This window comes from Aspergillus stella-maris (genome assembly GCF_047715825.1).
Source record: "Aspergillus stella-maris strain CBS 113639 unplaced genomic scaffold BDV14scaffold_35, whole genome shotgun sequence".
Classification (NCBI taxonomy): domain Eukaryota; kingdom Fungi; phylum Ascomycota; class Eurotiomycetes; order Eurotiales; family Aspergillaceae; genus Aspergillus; species Aspergillus stella-maris.
The window spans coordinates 152,443-173,019 of record NW_027396829.1 but is presented as its reverse complement, the minus strand read 5'-3'; the positions used below and the strand labels follow the sequence as shown (position 1 = coordinate 173,019).

The 20,577-nt window shown below is 52.2% G+C and overlaps 9 protein-coding genes across 9 annotated transcripts; 6 read left to right on the top strand and 3 right to left on the bottom strand.

The window, feature by feature from the left end:
• Positions 1 to 152: 152 nt before the first annotated feature.
• Positions 153 to 2,279, top strand: BDV14DRAFT_175357 (uncharacterized protein; the record flags this gene model as incomplete). Its single annotated transcript, XM_073769056.1, has 3 exons — positions 153 to 275; positions 332 to 650; positions 706 to 2,279. Coding segments are annotated over exons 2-3 (1,478 nt in total), but the record flags the coding sequence as incomplete, so codon positions are not given.
• Positions 2,280 to 2,692: 413 nt separating this feature from the next.
• Positions 2,693 to 4,451, top strand: BDV14DRAFT_190462 (dihydroorotate dehydrogenase 2; the record flags this gene model as incomplete). The annotated part of the gene is made up of 2 exons (XM_073771337.1): positions 2,693 to 3,196; positions 3,279 to 4,451. The coding sequence occupies 2 exons, from the start codon at positions 2,693 to 2,695 to the stop codon at positions 4,449 to 4,451; spliced, it is 1,677 nt and encodes a 558-aa protein (XP_073627117.1).
• Positions 4,452 to 4,824: 373 nt separating this feature from the next.
• BDV14DRAFT_79421 (triose-phosphate isomerase) lies at positions 4,825 to 6,160 on the bottom strand. The gene is made up of 2 exons (XM_073777550.1): positions 6,146 to 6,160; positions 4,825 to 6,035 (listed from the first exon to the last, which is right to left on the bottom strand). The coding sequence occupies exon 2, from the start codon at positions 5,818 to 5,820 to the stop codon at positions 4,966 to 4,968; it is 855 nt and encodes a 284-aa protein (XP_073627116.1). The 5' UTR covers positions 5,821 to 6,035; positions 6,146 to 6,160; the 3' UTR covers positions 4,825 to 4,965.
• A 1,479-nt stretch (positions 6,161 to 7,639) lies between these two features.
• Positions 7,640 to 8,113, top strand: BDV14DRAFT_190460 (RpiB/LacA/LacB family sugar-phosphate isomerase; the record flags this gene model as incomplete). The annotated part of the gene is made up of 1 exon (XM_073771336.1): positions 7,640 to 8,113. One exon carries the CDS (start codon positions 7,640 to 7,642, stop codon positions 8,111 to 8,113), a length of 474 nt encoding a protein of 157 aa, XP_073627115.1.
• A 620-nt stretch (positions 8,114 to 8,733) lies between these two features.
• BDV14DRAFT_79371 (putative U-box domain protein) lies at positions 8,734 to 10,308 on the top strand. Its single transcript, XM_073777549.1, has 2 exons — positions 8,734 to 9,328; positions 9,448 to 10,308. Exons 1-2 carry the CDS (start codon positions 9,246 to 9,248, stop codon positions 10,217 to 10,219), a joined length of 855 nt encoding a protein of 284 aa, XP_073627114.1. The 5' UTR covers positions 8,734 to 9,245; the 3' UTR covers positions 10,220 to 10,308.
• A 618-nt stretch (positions 10,309 to 10,926) lies between these two features.
• On the bottom strand, positions 10,927 to 12,197 carry BDV14DRAFT_79354 (glutathione S-transferase family protein). Its single transcript, XM_073777548.1, has 3 exons — positions 12,042 to 12,197; positions 11,494 to 11,972; positions 10,927 to 11,419 (listed from the first exon to the last, which is right to left on the bottom strand). Exons 1-3 carry the CDS (start codon positions 12,083 to 12,085, stop codon positions 11,037 to 11,039), a joined length of 906 nt encoding a protein of 301 aa, XP_073627113.1. The 5' UTR covers positions 12,086 to 12,197; the 3' UTR covers positions 10,927 to 11,036.
• Positions 12,198 to 13,946: 1,749 nt separating this feature from the next.
• On the top strand, positions 13,947 to 15,135 carry BDV14DRAFT_201164 (uncharacterized protein; the record flags this gene model as incomplete). Its single annotated transcript, XM_073773684.1, has 2 exons — positions 13,947 to 14,024; positions 14,089 to 15,135. The coding sequence occupies 2 exons, from the start codon at positions 13,947 to 13,949 to the stop codon at positions 15,133 to 15,135; spliced, it is 1,125 nt and encodes a 374-aa protein (XP_073627112.1).
• A 269-nt stretch (positions 15,136 to 15,404) lies between these two features.
• BDV14DRAFT_175350 (acyl CoA binding protein-domain-containing protein) lies at positions 15,405 to 16,438 on the top strand. Its single transcript, XM_073769055.1, has 3 exons — positions 15,405 to 15,809; positions 15,918 to 15,983; positions 16,081 to 16,438. Exons 1-3 carry the CDS (start codon positions 15,552 to 15,554, stop codon positions 16,192 to 16,194), a joined length of 438 nt encoding a protein of 145 aa, XP_073627111.1. The 5' UTR covers positions 15,405 to 15,551; the 3' UTR covers positions 16,195 to 16,438.
• On the bottom strand, positions 16,424 to 20,484 carry alg10 (dolichyl-P-Glc:Glc(2)Man(9)GlcNAc(2)-PP-dolichol alpha-1,2- glucosyltransferase; the record flags this gene model as incomplete). The annotated part of the gene is made up of 6 exons (XM_073771334.1): positions 16,424 to 17,209; positions 17,256 to 17,643; positions 17,704 to 17,828; positions 17,918 to 18,368; positions 18,645 to 19,686; positions 19,737 to 20,484. 6 exons carry the CDS (start codon positions 20,482 to 20,484, stop codon positions 16,424 to 16,426), a joined length of 3,540 nt encoding a protein of 1,179 aa, XP_073627110.1.
• Between the last annotated feature and the right edge of the window lie 93 nt (positions 20,485 to 20,577).

The following is a 20,577-nucleotide window of genomic DNA, read 5'->3' as shown; positions in this document are numbered from 1 at the left end:
AGAACTCTTTGCATAGCTTACATAACAACTATGCACTGGGGGAGTCCATGGAATAACATTTTTCCAAGCTATCCGATGAAAGGCGGTAACATCGTGCAGAATGGCCTCTTCCCCGGGAGGTTTGCGCGCCGCCGCGCTCTTTCAGTCTGCATATACAGAGCACTTCCAATCTTTCTTTGGATCCGTTGTCGCACTTGGATCTGCCACATCCAGTGCCCAGGACGCGTTCTTTGCTTACATACTGCGCTACGAGTGAGCGTTAATTGGTGTCTCCAGTTCGTTTTCCCAAGCTAGCTCCAGCGTCGAGTATGCGATGCTAACATGAGTTCAGGTCCGTCTGTACAGTACCGGTTATTGCTAGAAACGGCAGAGATCACAAGTCGATATGTCGAAGTCGAAAGAAAGCAGCTCCTCTGGGGGCTTTCACCAGGAATACATAGCTTCTCTGCGCTACAGAAATGACCTGCCTCCTCCGGATATGCCCCCAAAGTTCCTCGACATCCCTCATGAAGGTCTTGACAGGTTTCTGACACCTGGTTTTGCTGCCAACTTGGGTCGGCGTGAAGAGCCCAACATTGATGTTGATGCGGAGGGTGGTATGCCCATTGATCTGGTCGGTATTCCGGGATTGCATCTGGGCGATGAGAGTGGTAAGGAACCTTTCGCGGGAAGTCCTAAGAGAGACCCTAATTGTTTGTGGTATAGCAATCATGGCACCGGAGAACCCCGATCCTCTCGATCCCGCCGACCTGCCGCTTCTTTTGACCCTCGACCAGCTGAAGAACCCTGCGCCCAAGAACACCAACGTCAGTTTCTTGCGCCGCACACAGTATATCTCCGCCGGCATTCGCGTTCCTGAAGGCCCGAAGACTACAAGCCTCCGTCCGAAGTCACGCGTCGAGAAGAAGTCCCAGGATGACCCCACGTATATCAAGAAGTATCTTCTGAAAGGTTTCGATCTTGCCTACCCCGACAGCAAGCACGTTGGCGAGGATACATCAAGCCAGATAAAGGGTCTTCCTTCTACAAAACTTGAGGCGGATGCTTGGGCCAACCCTGTCCACCCTGATAACCCGAAGATGAGGCCCGTTAGCTTCTACCCGCTACTTCCTGATCTACAAGGATTCCCGGACCCTGGTGGTTTCTTGCAGATCAAGTTTGACAAAGCACCCGTTCAAGCGTCCGGCGGTAAACGAGATGAGCGTATGGATGTTGGCGTTCTGCTTCCATCTGAACCAGAAGAGAGAGTTGCGCAGGAGTACGCAACGAAGAAGGCGCTGAACAAGTCAAACCCGAACCTGTACCCAGACCCTGGCCCGGTGCCTTACGACTACGATCTATTCTTACCAGAGAAGAAAGACTCTGTCACCAACATCCGCGCCAACTTCCACCTATCGAATCCTGACCGCGACAACGAAGACCTCTATACTAACGAAGGAGCCGATAACAACAAATTTCACCGCTACGACCGCTCCAGAACATATGCCACAGGCTCGCAGACACTCGGGAACCCAGGAAAGCAGTCAGACATTGCCGTCACACTCTACGACCCCGCCGAGACAAATGACAGCGACGCCGCAGAGTCGCAGAAAGCCGCCTACTACTACTCAATTATTGGCAAGGCACGCCTCAAGCCTGAGCGCTCGCGCACAATCGCACAGGCCGGTCTCGCGCCCACGAAGCCGAAGTCCAAGGAGGACCAGGTTCACCAGATGCAAGTTGTGGCTCGTGACCCTGAAGAAGCAGAGGCTTACAAGCGGGCGACATACCGTGCTGCTATTGACCCTAAGTTTGCGAGAACTATGCCACCGCCTCCGGAGCCCGCTGAGGAGCCTGAACCGTCTCAGGGTGTTGATGAGGATGATGATGAGCCTCAGCCTACAAGGGATGATGATGTTGATTCGAGGATGAGCGATGATTGAGCGAGCGTGTCCCCCAGCTAACACCCACTGACACTATTTCTTGAGTCTCATCTGCCCATTGACGTCAGGCGGCAAAAACAGGCGTTGTTGATCTTGTTTAGTTTTCACTGATCTCAGTTGCATACCTATTTCCTGGCCATCGGCGTTCAGCGAGTTTTGCGTCTTATTCCTACCTGTATCTCTACCCATTTATCTGCGCTCTGAAGCTTTCCAGCTCAGATCTGATATATCTAACATACTAAATGACATCTATGCCAAACATTATCTACTGGTCCTTTTCGCTGTAGGTTCGCTGTGGATGTATGAATATTGCCCGATCTATCCCGACCGCCTTACACCCCACGCATTTAGTCTGGGCGGTGTACATACAAAGTCCTCCGACGCTCGGAGTCCGGAGTGACTGATACACTCTTAACGACGGGCAGATTGGCATTGAGTGGGCTGGACTCGGTCAATTGACGAATTCAAGGTCAGTCAGCATTTCGCCCTTCACTCTGTCACGGAAATCCACAGGAACTCGCGACACGGAACCGAGATCGTCGATCTGAACTCTTGGTCCCGATGCCGAGGATGGATGGACGATATTGTCTACTGCCATTGATGCAATGCTTGAGTTGAGAGACTGTTCATGCTGACAGAGTATACAGGCCCGTCTGTAGAACCCCAAGTCTCGACTTCCAATTCCGCGCTTAGATCAGACCACCAGAAATACAACTAGACATACCGCACTATAGACACCGGCACAGCGGACGAAACCGCCCGGATTCGCAATGGCTACAACTTCTCTCCGCCGCCTGCACCTCACAGGCGCAAGCCGCCTGAGTATTCGCCCTCACTCTCTCACTTTCCGCTCCAGAACCCCACACACCCTCTCCAACTCCCTCCGCTACAACTCAGACAAGGCCACTCCCGCCCCCGCCGAAGCACGCGCCCGCGCCCCCGGCGCAAGCGCAACAGCAACGGTCGCAACAGCCGCGGCCGAAGAAACAGCAGCTAAGGCTACGAAGGAAACACCCAAGAAGGCGAAGCGCGGATTGCGACGGGGTGTTTGGGGGACTGGTCTTGCGCTTACACTGCTGGTGGGATACCTGTATGGCACTGATACGAGGGCGAGTGTGCATCGGTACGGTGTTGTTCCGCTTATAAGGCAGGTTTTCCCGGATGCGGAGGAGGCGCATCATGTTGGTGTTGATGCGTTGAAGCTTTTGTGGGAGTGGGGTTTGTATCCGCGGGAGAGGGGGGATTTTGATGGGGATGGGAGATTGAGTACGGAGGTTTGTATACCTTTTCCCTTCTTATTTTACCTTAGCCTACAACCAGTCTAGATGGTATAATTGCTGATGTTGGTTTGTGCAGGTCTTCGGCTACACCCTCTCCAATCCAATCGGTATCTCCGGTGGTCTCGACAAACACGCCGAAATCCCAGACCCGCTCTTCGCGATCGGTCCGGCGATCATCGAAGTAGGCGGCACAACACCTCTCCCACAAGACGGGAACCCGCGACCTCGTGTCTTTCGTCTGCCTTCTCAAAAGGCCATGATCAATCGGTATGGGCTCAATTCCAAGGGCGCAGACCACATGGCTGCTATCCTGGAACAGCGCGTGCGCGACTTCGCATACGCACATGGATTCGGTGTGTACGAGGAAGCTGAGCGTCGGGTCCTTGATGGTGAGGCCGGTGTCCCGCCTGGTAGTTTGCAGGAGGGGAAATTGCTTGCTGTGCAGGTTGCTAAGAATAAGGCTACGCCTGATGGCGACATTGAGGCTATCAAGCGCGACTACGTCTACTGCGTTGACCGATTGGCGAAATACGCTGATATTCTCGTCGTGAATGTTTCGAGCCCTAACACGCCTGGTCTGCGTGATCTCCAAGCCGCCGCCCCCTTAACAGCCATCCTCAGCGCCGTCGTCAGCTCCGCAAAGAGCGTCGACCGCAAGACGAAGCCCTTCGTCATGGTCAAGGTTTCGCCAGACGAGGATTCGGACGAGCAAGTCTCTGGAATCTGTGAAGCCGTGCGAGGATCCGGCGTCGACGGTGTTATTGTCGGCAACACGACGAACCGTCGTCCCGCGCCTCTACCACAGGGTTTCACACTCTCTGAGAAGGAAAAGAGCGTACTTCAGGAGACGGGCGGATACTCCGGCCCGCAACTCTTCGATCGCACTGTCACCTTGGTAGCGCGGTACAGGGCTCTACTTGACGCCGTGGTCGAAGAGAACACTTCGTCGGAAAACCCCGGGGCTGCCAAGGCCTCCAAGGCCCTAGCTGAGAGCGCTACCGCGACGGAGCCAGACTCGGAGAACATTCCCCCTGTGGATGCTGCGCCAAGTGTTGGTGCTGCTGGTGGGTTGTCGCCGAAGGTCATTTTTGCTTCCGGGGGTATTACCAACGGTAAGCAGGCGCGGGCTGTGCTTGATGCGGGGGCTTCGGTTGCCATGATGTACACTGGTGTTGTGTATGGTGGGATTGGCACTGTTACGCGTGTGAAGCAGGAGCTTAGGGAGGAGATTGGGGCGGGGAAGCAGTGAGCTAGCTGTTGCTCTGGTAGGTTAGAGTTGTATGTATAAGAGAGCGTATAAAATAGACGTTTCGTTTTTGTTGTTAGTTGTTTGACTTTCGGGCCAATGATGCATGGCTTGTGCTGCGTATTTTCCTTCGGTCTGCGCCGGCGGCGGCCGGGAGGGTATGGGTTTAGCCCGGACCAATTGTTCGAACATTCCCCGGCCGTCAAGATGTATAGTTAGCGGAAGTATATGCTGATCCAGCTGTTGTCGCATAGCGTCCGTACAGTAAGTTGCGCGATAAGCCCCATGAGGTCATCATGCATTGGCTCCTAGCTTCTGCGGCATGGCTTGCATATAGCAAAGCCACACTTGCCCGGAGGGTAGAAGAGGGGAAGGATGGAAGTTCAGATCAGATCGTCGCATTAAATCTATTCAAAATGGTTGCACCAATTATGCTTCGTATGTATGCCGGTAAATGCTATTGGTTATTGGTCTATCATGAATGTGCTGTTGATGCGTTGTTTGTATATGTTGACTCTCAAGCGAGCGTTTCCTCGACTTCCCGGACGACTTTGCGCACGCCCTCGATTTCATGCGCGAATCGCCCCAGAAACATGCCATCGACGGCCTTCCCCAGACCTCCGGGGCCCCACAGGCCGGGTCCAGCGCTACCCCCGTACAGAATGCGGACCTCTCCAGGTCGCTGGTCGACCAATGCGCGGAGTCCACCCACGACAGCCGATATGTGGTCCACGCTTGCGGGCTTGGGTTGTCCAATGGCCCATACAGGCTCGTAAGCGAAGATGACAGGTGCTTCGGCAGGAATGGCACTCAAAATGGTACGGACAAGCACTTCGCATTCGCGTACTGCAAGCCCAACAGCTTCTGAAGCCACTGGACCTGGAGCGCTTATTTCACCGATGCAAATAAGAGGCACCATTCCCTGTGCACATGTTGCAGCAGCCTTGCGAGCAGCTTGTTCGTCTGTTTCCCCGAAGATTGACCGGCGCTCTGCATGGGCTAACTCGACAATGGAACATCCCATGGAGCTAAGAGCGAGTGGTGAGACCTCGCCAGTGTATGCCCCGAGGGATTCCCAAAAGCAGTCTTGTGCGCCTAGAAGGAATGGGGCGGGCAGTGAAGGGTCATAATCTTGGGGTAGTTTCGACATGTAATCCTTGATAATTTCCGCGCAGGGATAAATGGTGAGAAAGTCCGGGATCAAAGCTAGTAGGAGCTTAGATCGGTTCTCTGGTCGAACTATGTCGTTTTTGGGGTCAAGGAGGGCGCGGCAGTACTCGAGTGTTCGGGTCGGCTCAAAGTACATCTTCAAAGAAATGAGGAGTAGGTTCTTCGGCAGAACCGGGTACGTCTGTTTTGTGTTTGACGCCATTTTGCGCAACTTTCCTCCAGAATCCGCAAATTGCCTTGGTTTGGTGCTCCTTTTTCGTACACCGGCGTTGCAGTAAACACAATTCAACGTCTGCCGTTCGAGGTAGATAAGAAATGCCGCAGGTCGGGGCTCGCGAGGGGCAGTGACGACAGCGCGAGAATGACGAGGAAGCGAATCGAATGTCACAGCCGGATTAACGGGGAATTTGCCAATCACTGTGGTATTGTACGTTAGTGAAGATCCATTTCTTGGGACAGGCGTTCTCATTGGAGACTAGCAGCATAACTCTGACACGAGGAGACGGAGTTGCATTCGGTGGACTTACCCAGCAGAAAGAGACAGGCACATCGATCGTCCCACGCAACTGCATGGACTCATCCAATGAGGCTGATGCCCGGACAGTTGTGCTCCGCTGTGTCGATGACAGTCTGGAGAAGACGATCTGGGGATAAAACTGGAGACAAAATGGAGAGGAAGAAAAGTGGACGAGCGCCGTGGGGCGGCAGCTCAGGGTATTTCTAGGTATTTGTATAGGAGGCCGAAAGGGCCGAGAAGGTCGATGGACAGGTCATGAGACTGAAGTACTCGGTCGAGTGGCCGGTCGGTGAGAATGAATCTGGGTATCCCGATGCTGCAGTGATCAGTCCTGCTTTCTTGTTGTCGCTGGCGGGGATGCTCAAAGGAGCCTCCCGAGCTTTGTGTATTGTCTGGGTATTGTTACTGAATACCGGGATGCTATGTGCATAATCATTGTATCGGCTGGTTAAATACAGCCCCACATTTTATGCTGGGCAGAGGGGAGGCCCAAGATGGCAGGTGGGGTGGCTCGTGAACTGAACTGTCGTTCTCCATAATAAATCCCATCAATCGTGGTACTAGTGCTAGCTGCTGCTATAGTGTCAATTGCATTCTAGACTGGAACATATGATTCTGTATACACAATACCAACAACAACAAAAAAACATTAGGAATTCAGATGATGGTTTGATGCTCGTGAAGGACCAAGATTTAGCTATCGTGGCGGGGCAGTTTACTACGTCATTCGGTAGATAGCAAAGCCTCAATTCGCAAGAGCTGCACTAGACCGGCGTAGAGTGTGTTCGGATCCAATTGATCAGACTACGGAAAACCCTGGAACCTGTTTCCAGGACTCACAGCGCTCTATCAGCGGATGACCAGCACCCTTCCAAAGTTAGTGCTGCGCTGTATACATGCAGAGGCACGCCTGTCGAAACAAGCTCCACATGGTCCAGGATAAGGCAAGGATTCAGAGTTATGTGGTGGCGCGATTTTCTGACTATCTCAACGCACTGTTCCTAAAAGCTCCGAGCGTCTTACTGTGGATTGGATGGTGCTGGAGGCCGTGCTCTATGGCAATCATAATGGTTGCGCCTATTGTAGCTGGGATGGCACTGTTGGAGTTGGCCCTCGATCCAGAGCATCTCTATTGATATTGGCAGTGGATCTCCAGGCATCCGGCGATCAATCAGACGAGAATGCAAAGAAAGGAACACATGCAAGCGACCTGAGTCGACTTAGCAATGACGCCAGCGTGGATCCAGCCAAATAATTGTGTGCCTTGAGCTATGAGAGGAGGCCAGTCGTAGATTGGGACTCTTAGGAGCTCCACCGCGTAGAGTCTGGGGACGAGAGATTATCGGACAATGCAAGGCCAGCCAAACTTATAAAAGCCTTCCTCTTCCCTATCTTCCCTCCTCCTTGTACATTCAATCCAATGCTCTTGCTTGCCATCTGAACACTATCCCATCTTCACTACTCTTGTCTTAATATCTTTCTTCTTCTACCTCCAACCATCACAATGTCTCAGAGCCTTCGCATTGTCTTCGCCGCCGATGAGGCTGGCCAACCCTACAAGGAGACCCTCAAGACTCTCCTCGAGAAGAACCCCAATGTCAGCGAGGTTTTCGACGTCGGTGTCAACTCGACCTCCGACAAGACTGCCTACCCTCACCCTGCCGTTGAGGGTGCTAAGCTCATCAAGGATGGCAAGGCTGACCGCGGTCTCTTCATCTGCGGTACTGGTCTTGGTGTTGCCATCTCTGCCAACAAGGTGCCCGGCATCCGCGCCGTCACTGCCCATGACTCCTTCTCCGTTGAGCGTGCAATTCTCAGCAACGATGCCCAGGTCCTCTGCTTCGGCCAGCGCGTTATTGGCCTTGAGCTGGCCAAGCGCCTCGCCCAGGAATGGGTCACCTACAAGTTCGACCCCAACAGCTCTTCGGCCCCTAAGGTCCAAGCCATCAAGGACTACGAGGCCTCGTTCGCTCAGTAGATGCGAACAACCACGACTGAAACGGTCGAGACAGGCTGCCGTGGGGCCCCCACATATTCTGCCCATAACATTCAATCGGACCGGCACCGAGATTGACAACGACTGCATGACCGTGTGACCGGAACACCCGTTTGCAATCGTCGATAGTGCTCGTGACACCGTTCAGACCGTTCGAGAATTTCGAGATCATCTATGCGTGGGGAAACAGGGCCAGACCGACTCCCGACCTTTCGGCTTTTCCTATATTGTCTTTTCCTAGCGACGATCTTGACGGATCTCTGGTTTAAACTATTTTTACACGAGTCACGATACCTCTACATGCAAACAGGATGAATTTGGCGGGCCAAACGATTTTTGTTACTCTCGTCTACTGAATACAAGGATAGAGATAGAATAAATTTTCTTTATCCGCTCACTTTTCGCTGCCAGTAGGTGTTCCGTATTTGCAATGTAGATTCATATTGCTGAGTCAGAAGTAGTTTCCGCGGGGATCTATTGCTTTCGATCTCCATGCTCACCAGTACATATCTTCAATGATATCTGACAAAATGGCCAAAATGAATATATTTTCTCGCCTTCGCCTCAATCCCCCGAGACCGGGCAAACACCTTCACTCTGCGTTCGAATACAAGCTCACTTAATACGCTCTTGCCAGCGCCGCAGCAAAAAGTACTCAAAGGAAGTGAACGTTGTCAATCTTGGCTGCATTGTCTGAAAATAAGGCTGCCATCTGACAGACTGTGATATTCAAGCACGCCGATCCCAGGTTCAAGTCGTTCTTCGAGTTCCACTCTTCATCTCCAATCCACGCTGCCAGATCGTGTGACCGTTGTCGCCCCTGGGACTATCTAGATACAGTATATCCGTCTTACCCGAACTCCACGCCCGCAGTCTGAGTGGAAACTGCCCCACCAACCGACCAAGTTCAAATCGACCGACGAACTCGACTTTGTTCCTGACATCTTCTCGAAAGAGTAATTCCGGCCTTGCCGCGATTCCCTCTTTTCTTCCCCTTTCCTCTCTGAGCTCTCCCGGCCAACCACGGTCTCGAATCCGGCCACGACTGCCCGCGTCACGGTGACGGGAAAGTCACGCTCACGCGCAAATTCTCAACGGCGATTGCGACAGAACAATGTCATTCGAGCTAAAGGAGAAGGGCAACCAGCTCTACAAGGATGGCGACTACAATGGGGCGGAGGAGCTCTATTCGCAAGCGTGAGTCGGCCCGACTACCTACCCCTCTACCCGGCCGAGACAATGCCCATTTCCCATTGCTTTTTCTCCCTTTCCATTATTTCATGCAGAGAGCGAGACTAAGACAGTCATGCATACAGCATCCAGAAGAATCCCCGCGAACCCACCTTCTTCACAAACCGCGCCCTAACCCGCATTAAACTCGCAAAGTGGGCTGGCGTCGAACACGATGCGCGCGCCGCGATAGACCTCTACGGACCTAAATCCTCTAACAGCCTTAAGAGTTGCTGGTATTTGTCGCAAGCCCTCCTTGGCCTGCAACGGCCCCAAGAAGCATACGAGGTCGCGATCGACGCATACCGCGCTAGTCTTGCCGCGAAGTCCCCGCAGACAGAGAACCTCTCCAAGACCGTCCTCCGCGCGAAGCAGCAGATCTGGGCCGCGAAGGAGACGGCTAGGTTACGCGAGATGAACCAGACATTGGCTGTTGTAGAAGGGCTCATCGAGGCGGACCTCAAGCGCAGCGTGGACGACTTGCAGGGACAGCTAGTGCGGGGTGAGATTGGCGAGACAGGGTGCCTCGAGGACCAGAAGGCGCTTCGTGATGATGCCGAGAAACACGTCGCGAATGTCCGGGAGGCCGTTCGCCTCGCTAGTAACGGGGATGTTGCGGAGCGTGTCGTCCCAGATTACCTCGTCGACGGCATAACCTTTGAAATCATGCACGACCCCGTCATCGTCCCATCCGGTACAAGTTTCGACCGGGTGGGCGTTCTTAAGTACGTCGAGCAGTCTGGCGTTGATCCCATTACGCGGACGCCTATGAGCGTCAACGACATTCGTCCTAATTATGCGCTCAAGGCGGCGTGCGAGGACTTTTTGACGAGTAATGGGTGGGCTGTTGATTGGTAGATTACAGTATGCCTTGGCATGCCCTGTTTCTTCTATATATACTTGTTTGTTTGGCTTTTATGTATATTTATTTTGACCCGTCTTTGGCCGTTGCATATTTTTGGCGTTTGGGTCTGCTCTTTATTTGCATCATACATGATAACGGCCTGATCTTTAAGCATATCTGTTTCTCAATACTATGATAGATTATCAGGACAAGTGTCAGCTCCTGAGTAAGAAAGCTGATCTGACGGCGAAGGTCCCGTCGGGACGCAGTACCTCCCCAGATGGAAAACGCTTGCAATCGCTCAACTCAGATAGCCCGCGGCCAGGCTTTGATTTTCAAACTCTACCACTCTCATCATGGAATGACATCTAAGCTTTCCACTTCATAGCAGGGTGGGAAGAAACCAGACAAGGGTCGCCGAATCAACATATGTGCTCAAACAGGAAGGAACAACCAGCCAAACGCTCCTTCCTTGTATGGCATATGTTGAGGAAGGAAGGAACGTAGGCGGATTGTCGTGACTTCTTCATTCGGCTCCTGCACGAATGCAGCATTGATATGAGGAACGCTTCAATCTGAGATGTACTGAGGAGGGAGTCGAGCCCGCCCATGGTACCCCGCAGGTATCCGTTTACTTTTGAGGTTGAGGGCACCGTGCCGAGCCTGGCTGGCTACATAGGTAGGTAGGATTGGCAATCACCTACTGAAGATGAAGGTCAACGTTCCAAGATAAGTTGAGTTGGGATGAGTTGAGATGCGATTTCTCGGAATTAGACTTTCCCTGTTTCTACTTAGTATACAGCTAGAAATTCCGCCTAAGGCTTTAGGAACCTAGAATGGCTTATAGGCCTGCCCTTCAACTTCCTCCAAAACATTCACTGCTTTCTTGTACCCATCCATCTCGCGTAATCTGTCCACGTAGTTCCAGAGCGCGGGGTATTTTGCTTTCTCGAGGACACCCGTTTCTTTGACGATGATGAGGGGATAGCTTAGTAGGATGTCTGCTGCTGTGAATGTTGGGCCTGTCAGGTATGGCTCTTGTTGTTGAGATTTCGGTTGCTCGTTTGCTTCCTTGTCCTTGGGAGGGCTGGTTAGTTGCTCCTCCAGGAACTCCAAGTGGGTAGCGAGGTTCGGTGTCGTATACTCCCTCTTCACGATGAAGGGGACAAGGGAAACGAGAGGGCGAAGGAAGAATGGCGGTGCAGATTTAACCACTTTACATATATATCAGTTCCAACTTTCCCCTAGAAGTTTCAAAAGTAAAGGGGGTGAAAAATTGCAAGCTCACCATCCATAAGGATGTTCGTCACAACAAGCGGCATGAAACTCCCCTCGCAGTAGTGCATGAGATATCGGTAGCGTTTGTACGCTTCTGTCTCACTACCAACTTGGTTCTCTTGGCCTGGTATCCAGCGGTTGGGGATGAGTTGCGTTTGCTGTATCTGGGTCTGGGTCTGGGTCTTCTGATGAGCCTGGGCGGGAGTTGAAGACGAATGCCGATGAAACTGCTCAAGCAAATGCTCCATTATCACTGCAGACTCGGCGAGCATGTACGGCTTGCCACTCGCATTATCATTGCCGGTACCATTCTGGGTCTGAGTCTGAGGCGGATGGATCTCCACAATAGGCGCCTTCCCAAGTGGATGCAAGGCCTTCAACTCTGGTGCAGCGCGCTCATTCGCACCGCGCTTGTATGGCTTGATCTCGTAGGAGAGCTTGAGTTCTTCGAGGAGCCAGAGGATGCGTTGGGAGCGAGAGCGCTCGAGGCTATTTAACTGTTAGTCGGCTTATAAAGTGGTTGGTCGGGCGTAGAGTAGGAATTAAAAAGGTGCTTACGAGTGCAGGATGATTCTGGCGCCGCGGTTGGCTGTGGACCTCATGGTGAATATATTGGGGAATAGGTCAAGTTCGAGACGAGAAATAACGCAGAGGGTAACTTGAGACTCAATTGAGGTGCTGTGCCGTCAGCTCGTTTAGCTTGTATACAAGAACTAGATGTAAAGGAGTCTAGCTTATAAGCCCTGTTTTCTTGTAGCTGAAACCCCGGATAGATTTGTTGTGGCGACACCATTTCGGTCCAGCTCTCCAGGTTTAATCAGCAGTTGATGATGCTTACGCTCGGGGCGCTGCCCGAGTCCAGATCTAGTTCAGCTGAAGGCTCTGTGGCTCTATCGTATGACTTGTCAGCCGTAGGGCCCGGAGAACCACGGACACCAAATTGCCTGGCACTAGGTAATATTCGTTCCTCTGGTAGTTGGGGGCCAGACATCTTTGAAAGAAGGGAGTAAATTTGTGCATCTTGAGCCTTCGGCCTCTAACCAAATATGTCTACTAAAGTGAAAGCAAGGCGATTTTAAGTTTATTTACCAACAGGAGCGGAGACGTAGATTTCTAGTACCTATATAGATATGCTGAATTAAATACTCTTGACAAAGAGAGTACATAGCCGGGACAAGGCAACCCTAAAGTGAGGAATGAGCGACCAACCCTCTGGATCCCTTCCTTTTTTGGTAGCAGACGAACGAGGAAAGAGAGACCTTGTGCCTTCTCAATTTACTATAGAGTATACAGCGCACCTTCCTATCTAATGGAGGATGGTTGAGGAAGGAGCGTCTGGCCAGTCGTTCCTTTCCAATTCAATACAACAGTGCAGGTCTATAGGGAAAGGGCGACCCTCGTCCCTTCCTATTCTGATACAAAGTATATGGGGAAGGCACGTCCCAGCCTGAATTCCTTCCCCTTTTGGCAGGGAGCGTAAATAGGAAGGAGCCTTTGTCCAGTCGTTCCTTTCCTTTTCGATAGAGGACTATAGAAGGAAGGAGCGACCCCGGCACCTTCCATTTCTAGTACAAAGCGTTTGAGGAAGCCACCACCCTCTACGCTCCTTCCATTTTAAACAGAAGACATATCAGGAAGGAACGTTTGGTCAGTTGCTCCTTCCCTCTTCAATGCGTAGCTACAGGAGGAAAGGGCGATCCTCGTTCCTTCCACTTCCAGTGCAGAGCAGAAGAAGGTACGACCCAACCTGCGTTCCTTCCTCTTCCGACAGAAGAGGGCATATAAGGAAGGAGCATGGCCAAGTCGTTCCTTCCTTTCTCAGTGCTGGTTATACAAGGCAGGAGCGACCCTTGTCGTTCCTTCCCAGTGTGATACAAAGTTATAAGGAAGGCACGACCGGGCTGAGCTCCTTCCCTTTCTGAGAGAGAATGGTCAAGGAAAGTGCGACTGGCTAGTCGTTCTTTCCATTTCTGAAATCATAACATGGAACGAGGAAGGAGCGCCTGCCCAGTGCCCGGCTGGTTGTTCCTTTCTCTTCTAGTACCGACTGAGGAAGAATGGCGCGACTCTGGAGAAGCCCCTGCAGTGTTACTGGTTTGCCTAGCTCGGTTTTTAATGCTCAGCCTCGTGGGGATAGAACCTGGTAGGCAGAGCATATGCAGCAACGTGCCTTGATCGGTACCAGTCATGCGGAGTACAGTTGTGTTTGAAATGGACTTATTCCAAAGTACTGTTTATAGAGCATAGACTATGCACTTGCAAGGAATTAGAAGTGACCCAAAAATGAGACTCTCTGAAGGATCGTCCTGAAAGGCCGAGCTCCGAGAAGGATCACATACAGGATTCTAGGGTATAACGCTTTTTTGCTTCTTTGTTCAGTCCGGCGACGAACAATGCATATTTAAGGAACGTGGCCGCGACCTGAAAGAGATTTCATGATGGCTACACAAAATCAAGCTCAAAATGAAGTTTTCCTTTGTCAGTGCTGGCATCAGCGTTGGTATCTTGTTTGGACGTCTAGTTCAAGGGTTTCAGCCTGATGTAGATGGCTTGCATATTGAAGATTATGCAAGTCTCTCTCAACCACAAACCTAATCACCAGTAGTGGATTACCCATCACTTACAGAATAGGCTCCCTCTGACATACGACCTTGCAACCTCGCAAAACATCCAATTCAACGTCATCGGCAACTCCTGGTGGACATCATCGTACATCCACGCCTCAGACAGCAAAGACTACTTCATCGTCTCGCACATCGGTAGCCCGCAGTCTGGGTTCTGGCGGTACTCTATCCTCGACATCGCGAACCCAGAATATTACAAGCAGTACTCGCTAGCGGGCAGCGAGCTTGACCCGATAACGAACTATATCCACGGCGCGAATATCACGTTACCCAGGTATGGGTTCGAGGCTGTTGATCCGGATAACACTTTGAAGGGTATGCGGACATGGAGTACATCTAAAATCGAGTTTGATCTCACATTTGACTTCTCCTCGCCTGTTATCATCAATGGCGGTACGGGGACATATGCTTGGGGTCCGTTCTTCACGTATCAGTGGTCTCTTGTTGGAGGAGTCACGAGGGGGACGTTCAAAATCGACAATGAAGAATTGAGTATCGACCCTGAGCGGTCTTTGACGTGGTATGATAGGCAGATTGTCTTGCCTTCGGCCACGACACCATTGGAACCTGGTCTGGCGGGATCACAGAACTGGACTTGGTTCCAGCTGCATTATCACACCGATGAGTTCAAACAAGAAGTTACACCCAGCGCGTCGAAAGTCTCCGCCTGGATATGGGACTATGCAGACGAACCCCGCGTCCAGTTCGCATCAACCATCCAAGACCAGAACTCAGAAGGCGGCGTCCAGCAGCATGTCATGTCGATCACAGAGTTCACCCAGTCAGACCGAACCTGGACATCACCCTGCAGCGGCGGGACGTACCCTCTCGACTGGACAGTCAAATTCCAAGACGGCACGGAAGTACTTGTCTCGACAATCAGGGACGACCAGGAGTTCTGTAACCCGGAGAACCTCTTCCAGCCGACCTATGAAGGGTACATAACGTTTAGTGGGACGGATGGGAAGGGTAAGCCAGTTAGCGGGTTCGGGCTTGTTGAAGTTTGTTTGCAGAATATTGATGGGTAGACATTATGTTATTCATGATCTGAGATGGAATATAGTTGGGAGGGTTGAGTATAGAGCTGTTCCGATTGTGTTTCGCCACTGTTGACTTCCCAGAGGCATAGGCGAATTAGGAAAAGCCAGGTTGGATGGAAGTGAGCTATCTATATGTCAGTGCGTAGAACCGAATCACGTCATAAGAAAAGAATAGACATCGTGCCAACGTGATCTAGCACATGACAGTCGTTGTGAAGAAAAACGAGCCTAGGTCATACTCCTTCGTACCAGAGCTCCCTCAAGCTAAGCTCCTACCCCACCAAAACACTCAACACCCCACCACTTTACCGAACCCCTCCTCCAGCTTCCTCTCCCTCCTTTCCTTCCACCAAAACACCACTTAACAACTCAAATCTACCCAAATCCAACTACTAAACACCAAAATGTCTGCCGTCCCCTCCTTCACATCCGCCCTCGCCGCCGCCCAAGGCAAAGAGAAGTTCTCCCCCGCCGTGCAAACTGCCGCCGGAAAAGTCAACGCCGATGCGCTCAAGGCTGCTCTCGACGCTGTCCTCGCTGGAGGCGACGATGCCTCTGTTGCCGATGCCGACCAGAGCGCTGCCCTGAAGGCCGGATTCGAGTTCGCGACGGAGTTGGTCAAGATGCTTAAATCTGAGCCTGGGAATGATGATAAGTTGAAGGTACGCTTTTCTTTCCAACAAATAGGGAAGATGATCAGGGGGGATGATGATGAGGGGAAGAGATCTGAATCTTGGACGAATGCTAACTGCTTCTTTTCTCTACTTCAGCTCTACGCTTTCTTCAAGCGCTCTCGCGACGAGGAGCCTGCTCAGCCTAGCTTCTACCAGATTGAGGTGCGTTCTTCATCTCCTTCTACCTAGCCTCACTTTTCTTCCTTTCGGATTTGGACAACCATGCTACAACATAACAAAAGTGTCTAACGTCCAACAGAGCAAGTACAAGTACAACGCCTGGAAGGAGATCAGCCACATCAGCCAACAGCGCGCTCAGGCCCAGTACATCGAGAAGGTCAACGCCCTCATCGACTCTATCGGTACCCAGTAGGATGATACTGGTATAAGAGAGGAAAGGAAATACCTGGGCTTGGATAGGATGCATGCTTATATATTATCTGATGATGCTGCTGTGCTCTGAGCTATATGCTATATGCTGATGGCCGGTATGCGGCGGATTAGTCCATGATGGAATGAAGATATGCCACGCTATGCTGACACGCTAGTTATATTCTCCCTGTGTGTTTTCAGGCTCTGAATCTGCGCTCTTTTTGTCTTCTCTACTCCACGCCGTACGTCTGTCCCAACCAATCGCGCTCAAGATGCGCCATCGTCGCACACCAAGGGACATCATGTGCACTGTAAGACGTCAAAGGAAGATCATACGGCATGCGGAGTCCAACGACAGCCTCCGCACCCGTTGCACCAGCGCCTTCCCGAACCCGTTCCGGACTCGGGGTATCCTTCTTGAAGCACGGAACCATGGCCGCCGACTTCTCCTGTCCCTGCCCTTGACCCTGTCTCTTGAGTAGATCCGGCCAAACCAACACCCCAACCTCCCAACTGCAAATCCTCACTTCCCCACCAGCCTTAGCATTGGCCGCAGCACCCCAAGCCTGCGTCGATAAATTCGCAGACGTCACAAGCGCCCAATCGATGCGGTCCATACTCCGTGAATCCGTAAACCGTATGTACGTCTTGATATGCGGTGCTGCGCGGCGCCGTCCTGCATCGCGAATATCTTGCGGAAATGTTTCCGACACATCACCCGCCCAATGTCGTAGGTAAGGCTTGAGATACTGTAGTTGTTTCTGTTGCGCGGCGCTCTGCAGCTTCATGTGGATTGACCCGCCGGAGCCGTAGCCGTTTAGCGAGCGTCGGATTTCTTCGGCTGTTGGGAAGATTACGGAGAATTTAGGACGGCGGGCTGGTTGCGCGGTGGTTGGTCCAGAGGTAGAAATAAATGTAGAGGTAGATGTAGACGCAGGTCGAGAAGGTGCGAGAGCGTCAAAAAAGACATCTTTTAGCCACTTCTCTGTTTGGCCCAGGGTTGCTATTGAGGACATCTGAGCTTATTAGTATCTGGATTGCAGTAAATGGGGCGGGTCATACCTGAGCGACAATATGCGGGGTGGCCTTGTCATCGCTATTGCTTTCAGTCAATGGAACATTTTGCAAAGCATCTCGGAGGGCCGGCCACCCCCAAAGTGTTTTCGAAGCATCAAATTTCTGTTTTGACGGTACGCTCGCAATCAGTGCAGCGCGAACAGCACTGAAATCATAGTTTGCGAGCTCCTCAACAAGCAGTCCGGTCTTTTTCGCACCGTACGCCTTCAAGTACGTGAGCAAATCTCTCTTGAAGCGAGATCCCGAGCCCCAAGCCGTAGAGTTATCCTCTTCCGTGCCCTTTGGCAGGAGAGGAAGGAGAGGCGAGCGCCAGACAGCCTGGCACATATTCGCCCAGTCGCCTGGGATCATGTTTGCCGTGTGGATAATGACCCTGGTGAACATATTAGTCCACGCCTTTTTATCATAGTAAGAAGCAGAGAGTAGTACTCACTGGGCACTATCATCATGCCTCACCAAGATCATCATCTTCGAATGATGCGTCCCGAACGGCTCAGGCATGTACGCTATAATTGGCTCAATGTCGACGCCTTGACTCTTATACCGCTGACATGCTTCCTGTACGTCAAACCCCGTCAGCCTCATACCCAATTATAACTTCATCACCCGATCCAGGAACCCTCAATGCGAAGGCAGACAAAACTCACATCAATCCTAACCCGATTATCCGATTCCGTCTTCCAACTCCCATGCACAACCCTGACCTTAATCAACGTCCTAACATCCTCATCAAACTGCCTCAGCAAAAAGTCCACATCATGAAGGTAATTAAACTGCCAGCACTCGCGGATCAGCGGGTCACCCAGGATATCGCTCAGTTTGACAGTATCATTGTTGTTCCGCAGGGTCGGAGCAAAGTCTCGAATGTGCGTTAATTGGATTGGAGAGGGGATGATGTCGGGTAATGGAGCGTTGAGGCTGTTCACGTTGTCATCTCGTCGCGAGTTTGAGTTCTCCGCGTTGGGGTGCGGGGAGGCGGAGGGCGCGGGGATTGAGGCGCGACCGGGACGCGTCGGTGGAGGGGTTATGGAGCGGTGGAGGGAGGCGAGGTTTGGCGTAGGTGTCCCGGATCTGCTTGAGGGTGTATTTGATGCGATTCTAGGGCGTTTTGCAGGACGGTCTGGCTGGTCGGCCATGGTGCGGTGATGTCGTTGGAGAGAAAGTTGCGAGTGTGGGGAGATAAGATAAGAGATTCTCCGATGGGGGGGTGGAAGAGGCAGGTACGGCTTTCGGCGCAGCATACTTGGGACTATGGTAGGATTGCATAGTTAATGATAACATTGAAACTAAAAATCTAATATACAGTCTATAATTTTGCTTAAGTATATGAATTACCACAAAAACCGCTGGATCTTGCCAGGCTCCTGGGGCCACTCAAATCCACCGTAAAGGAAGAGATATCCAGTCAGCACGTTGACAAGCAAGAACCACCCCGTCTCCAAGAAAAGAGGAAAGTTAATGGCAAGTCTGGCCTCGAGGTCCTTGTCATCGCTTGCCTTCCTGTAAACCACGGGCGTCGGGGACGGCGGCAGGTGAAGCCTCCACATCACCCAGGGAATAATCAGGTACCGGGGCTCCACGAGAGGAGCCGTAATAAGTGACAGAGCCGTCGCTGCCAACCATACAATGACGAAGCTTACACGGGATGACTCGTGCTCTGCCCGTTGGCGACGCTTGATATGCTCTTTCAGATCGGCAAGGACTTTAGGGTCGATGGGTTCGGGGGCGGCGGCAGCGGCAGCGGCAGCAGTAGGCTTTTTGGAGCCTTTTTGCTTGCGCTCGGGCTTCTTCTGTTCCTTTGACTCTGGCTTCTCTGACTGGGATGAGGATTGCTCCGCTGCCGGCGAAGCTCTCACAACGGAAGCCAGACCCGGGGGAGATACGACGGGTGAATAGCCCATGGCGGAGATAGTCATCCAGGCACCAAGGAAGTAGACAATTGTCGCAGCATACCTAGTGTAGGGGCTAGAGTTCAGAAGAAGACGGAAGACGTAGAAGACATAGTGACGGTTGTCGGCGAGGGTAAACGGGTGGACAATGGTGTTGAAGTGCACAATTGCCAGCATAACCGGGATAACAAGCAGCGCCGTGAGGATTTTGGGGAGCTGCTTTCGGGATGCTGGGAAACCTTGGTTCAGGAACTTCGGGAGCATGAACTTCGGAAGGACAATATTGGCCATCGGCGCCAGAAGAAGCGGCCACGAGAAGAACAGGAAGTAAGGCCAAATATACAGCATCTGCGCCAGGTGCAGGCTAGCTGTGTGGAACTCCTTGTGCCCTAAGACAACGCTGCCATTCCATAGAACAAAGGCTCCAAATGCACCCAGTATGAACAGGTAAGCGATCAGAGACGCAATGACAGTCCCGAGGTTGTTCAACGCGATGGTGCACAGCGAGACAGCGGTCTTGAAGTAGTCTGGGCACCGTTAGTATAAAGCTCAACCCCATGTGACAAAGACCTCCTACCTGCTAACGAAGCATCCAGCACAAAAGGATCATACAGCTCATTCTTCGATCCAGCCTTAACAATCTCCACAACATCGTTGGAGACACAATCATTCGTAAGTCTCCGGATCTTCCTCACAACCTGCAATCCACCCAGGAAAACAGCCACCCAGAAGATATTCGTCTGCCTAAAGACCAACGCACCAACCCCCAGAACAAAGAAGACCAGAGTCTCGATCGGCGCAGACCTCTTGCGGCTCCTGCTCAAGTCCCAATTATACGCTTCCACAACCACCAAGAGCGCCAGGACATCAGTGTAGTACAGCCCCGCAAAGAAGAACAGCGGCGGGAACAGGCAAATGTTCAGCACGGTATGGCTCAACCAAGCACCAGAAGGCCGAGTATTCCGCTGCTTGCGCAGCGCATCAAGCGCAGTCTGCAACCTCAAGGGCAGGAGAACGGATGCTGCGGCAGTGTTGGTTGCGCGGAGGGTCGTAGTGTCAAGCTGTTCGGGGGACGGGTGGAGGATAAGTGCGCAAGCGAGGTACGAGAAGATGTAAAGCGCCGGAGGAGTCGTGATCTTGGGATCCCAATGAGCCCATTTGTGAGCCCAGTATGCTTGCGCTTGGGGGACGTGGAATGCTTCGTCGAGGTATGGCTCGGAGACGATCTTGTTCACCTGGGTCATCCAGACGGGGATGAGGACTAGGCCGAAGGGGACGGCATAGCGAGCTGCCAGGGCCAGACCTGACCGAGGCTGGGCGTTCATGGTGAGTTCAATTGACCATGTAAGAGGCCAAGGAGCTTTCGAGGATTATATCGAGAAGACGTAGTAGGAGCCGGAAGCTCCACGGGGGAAATT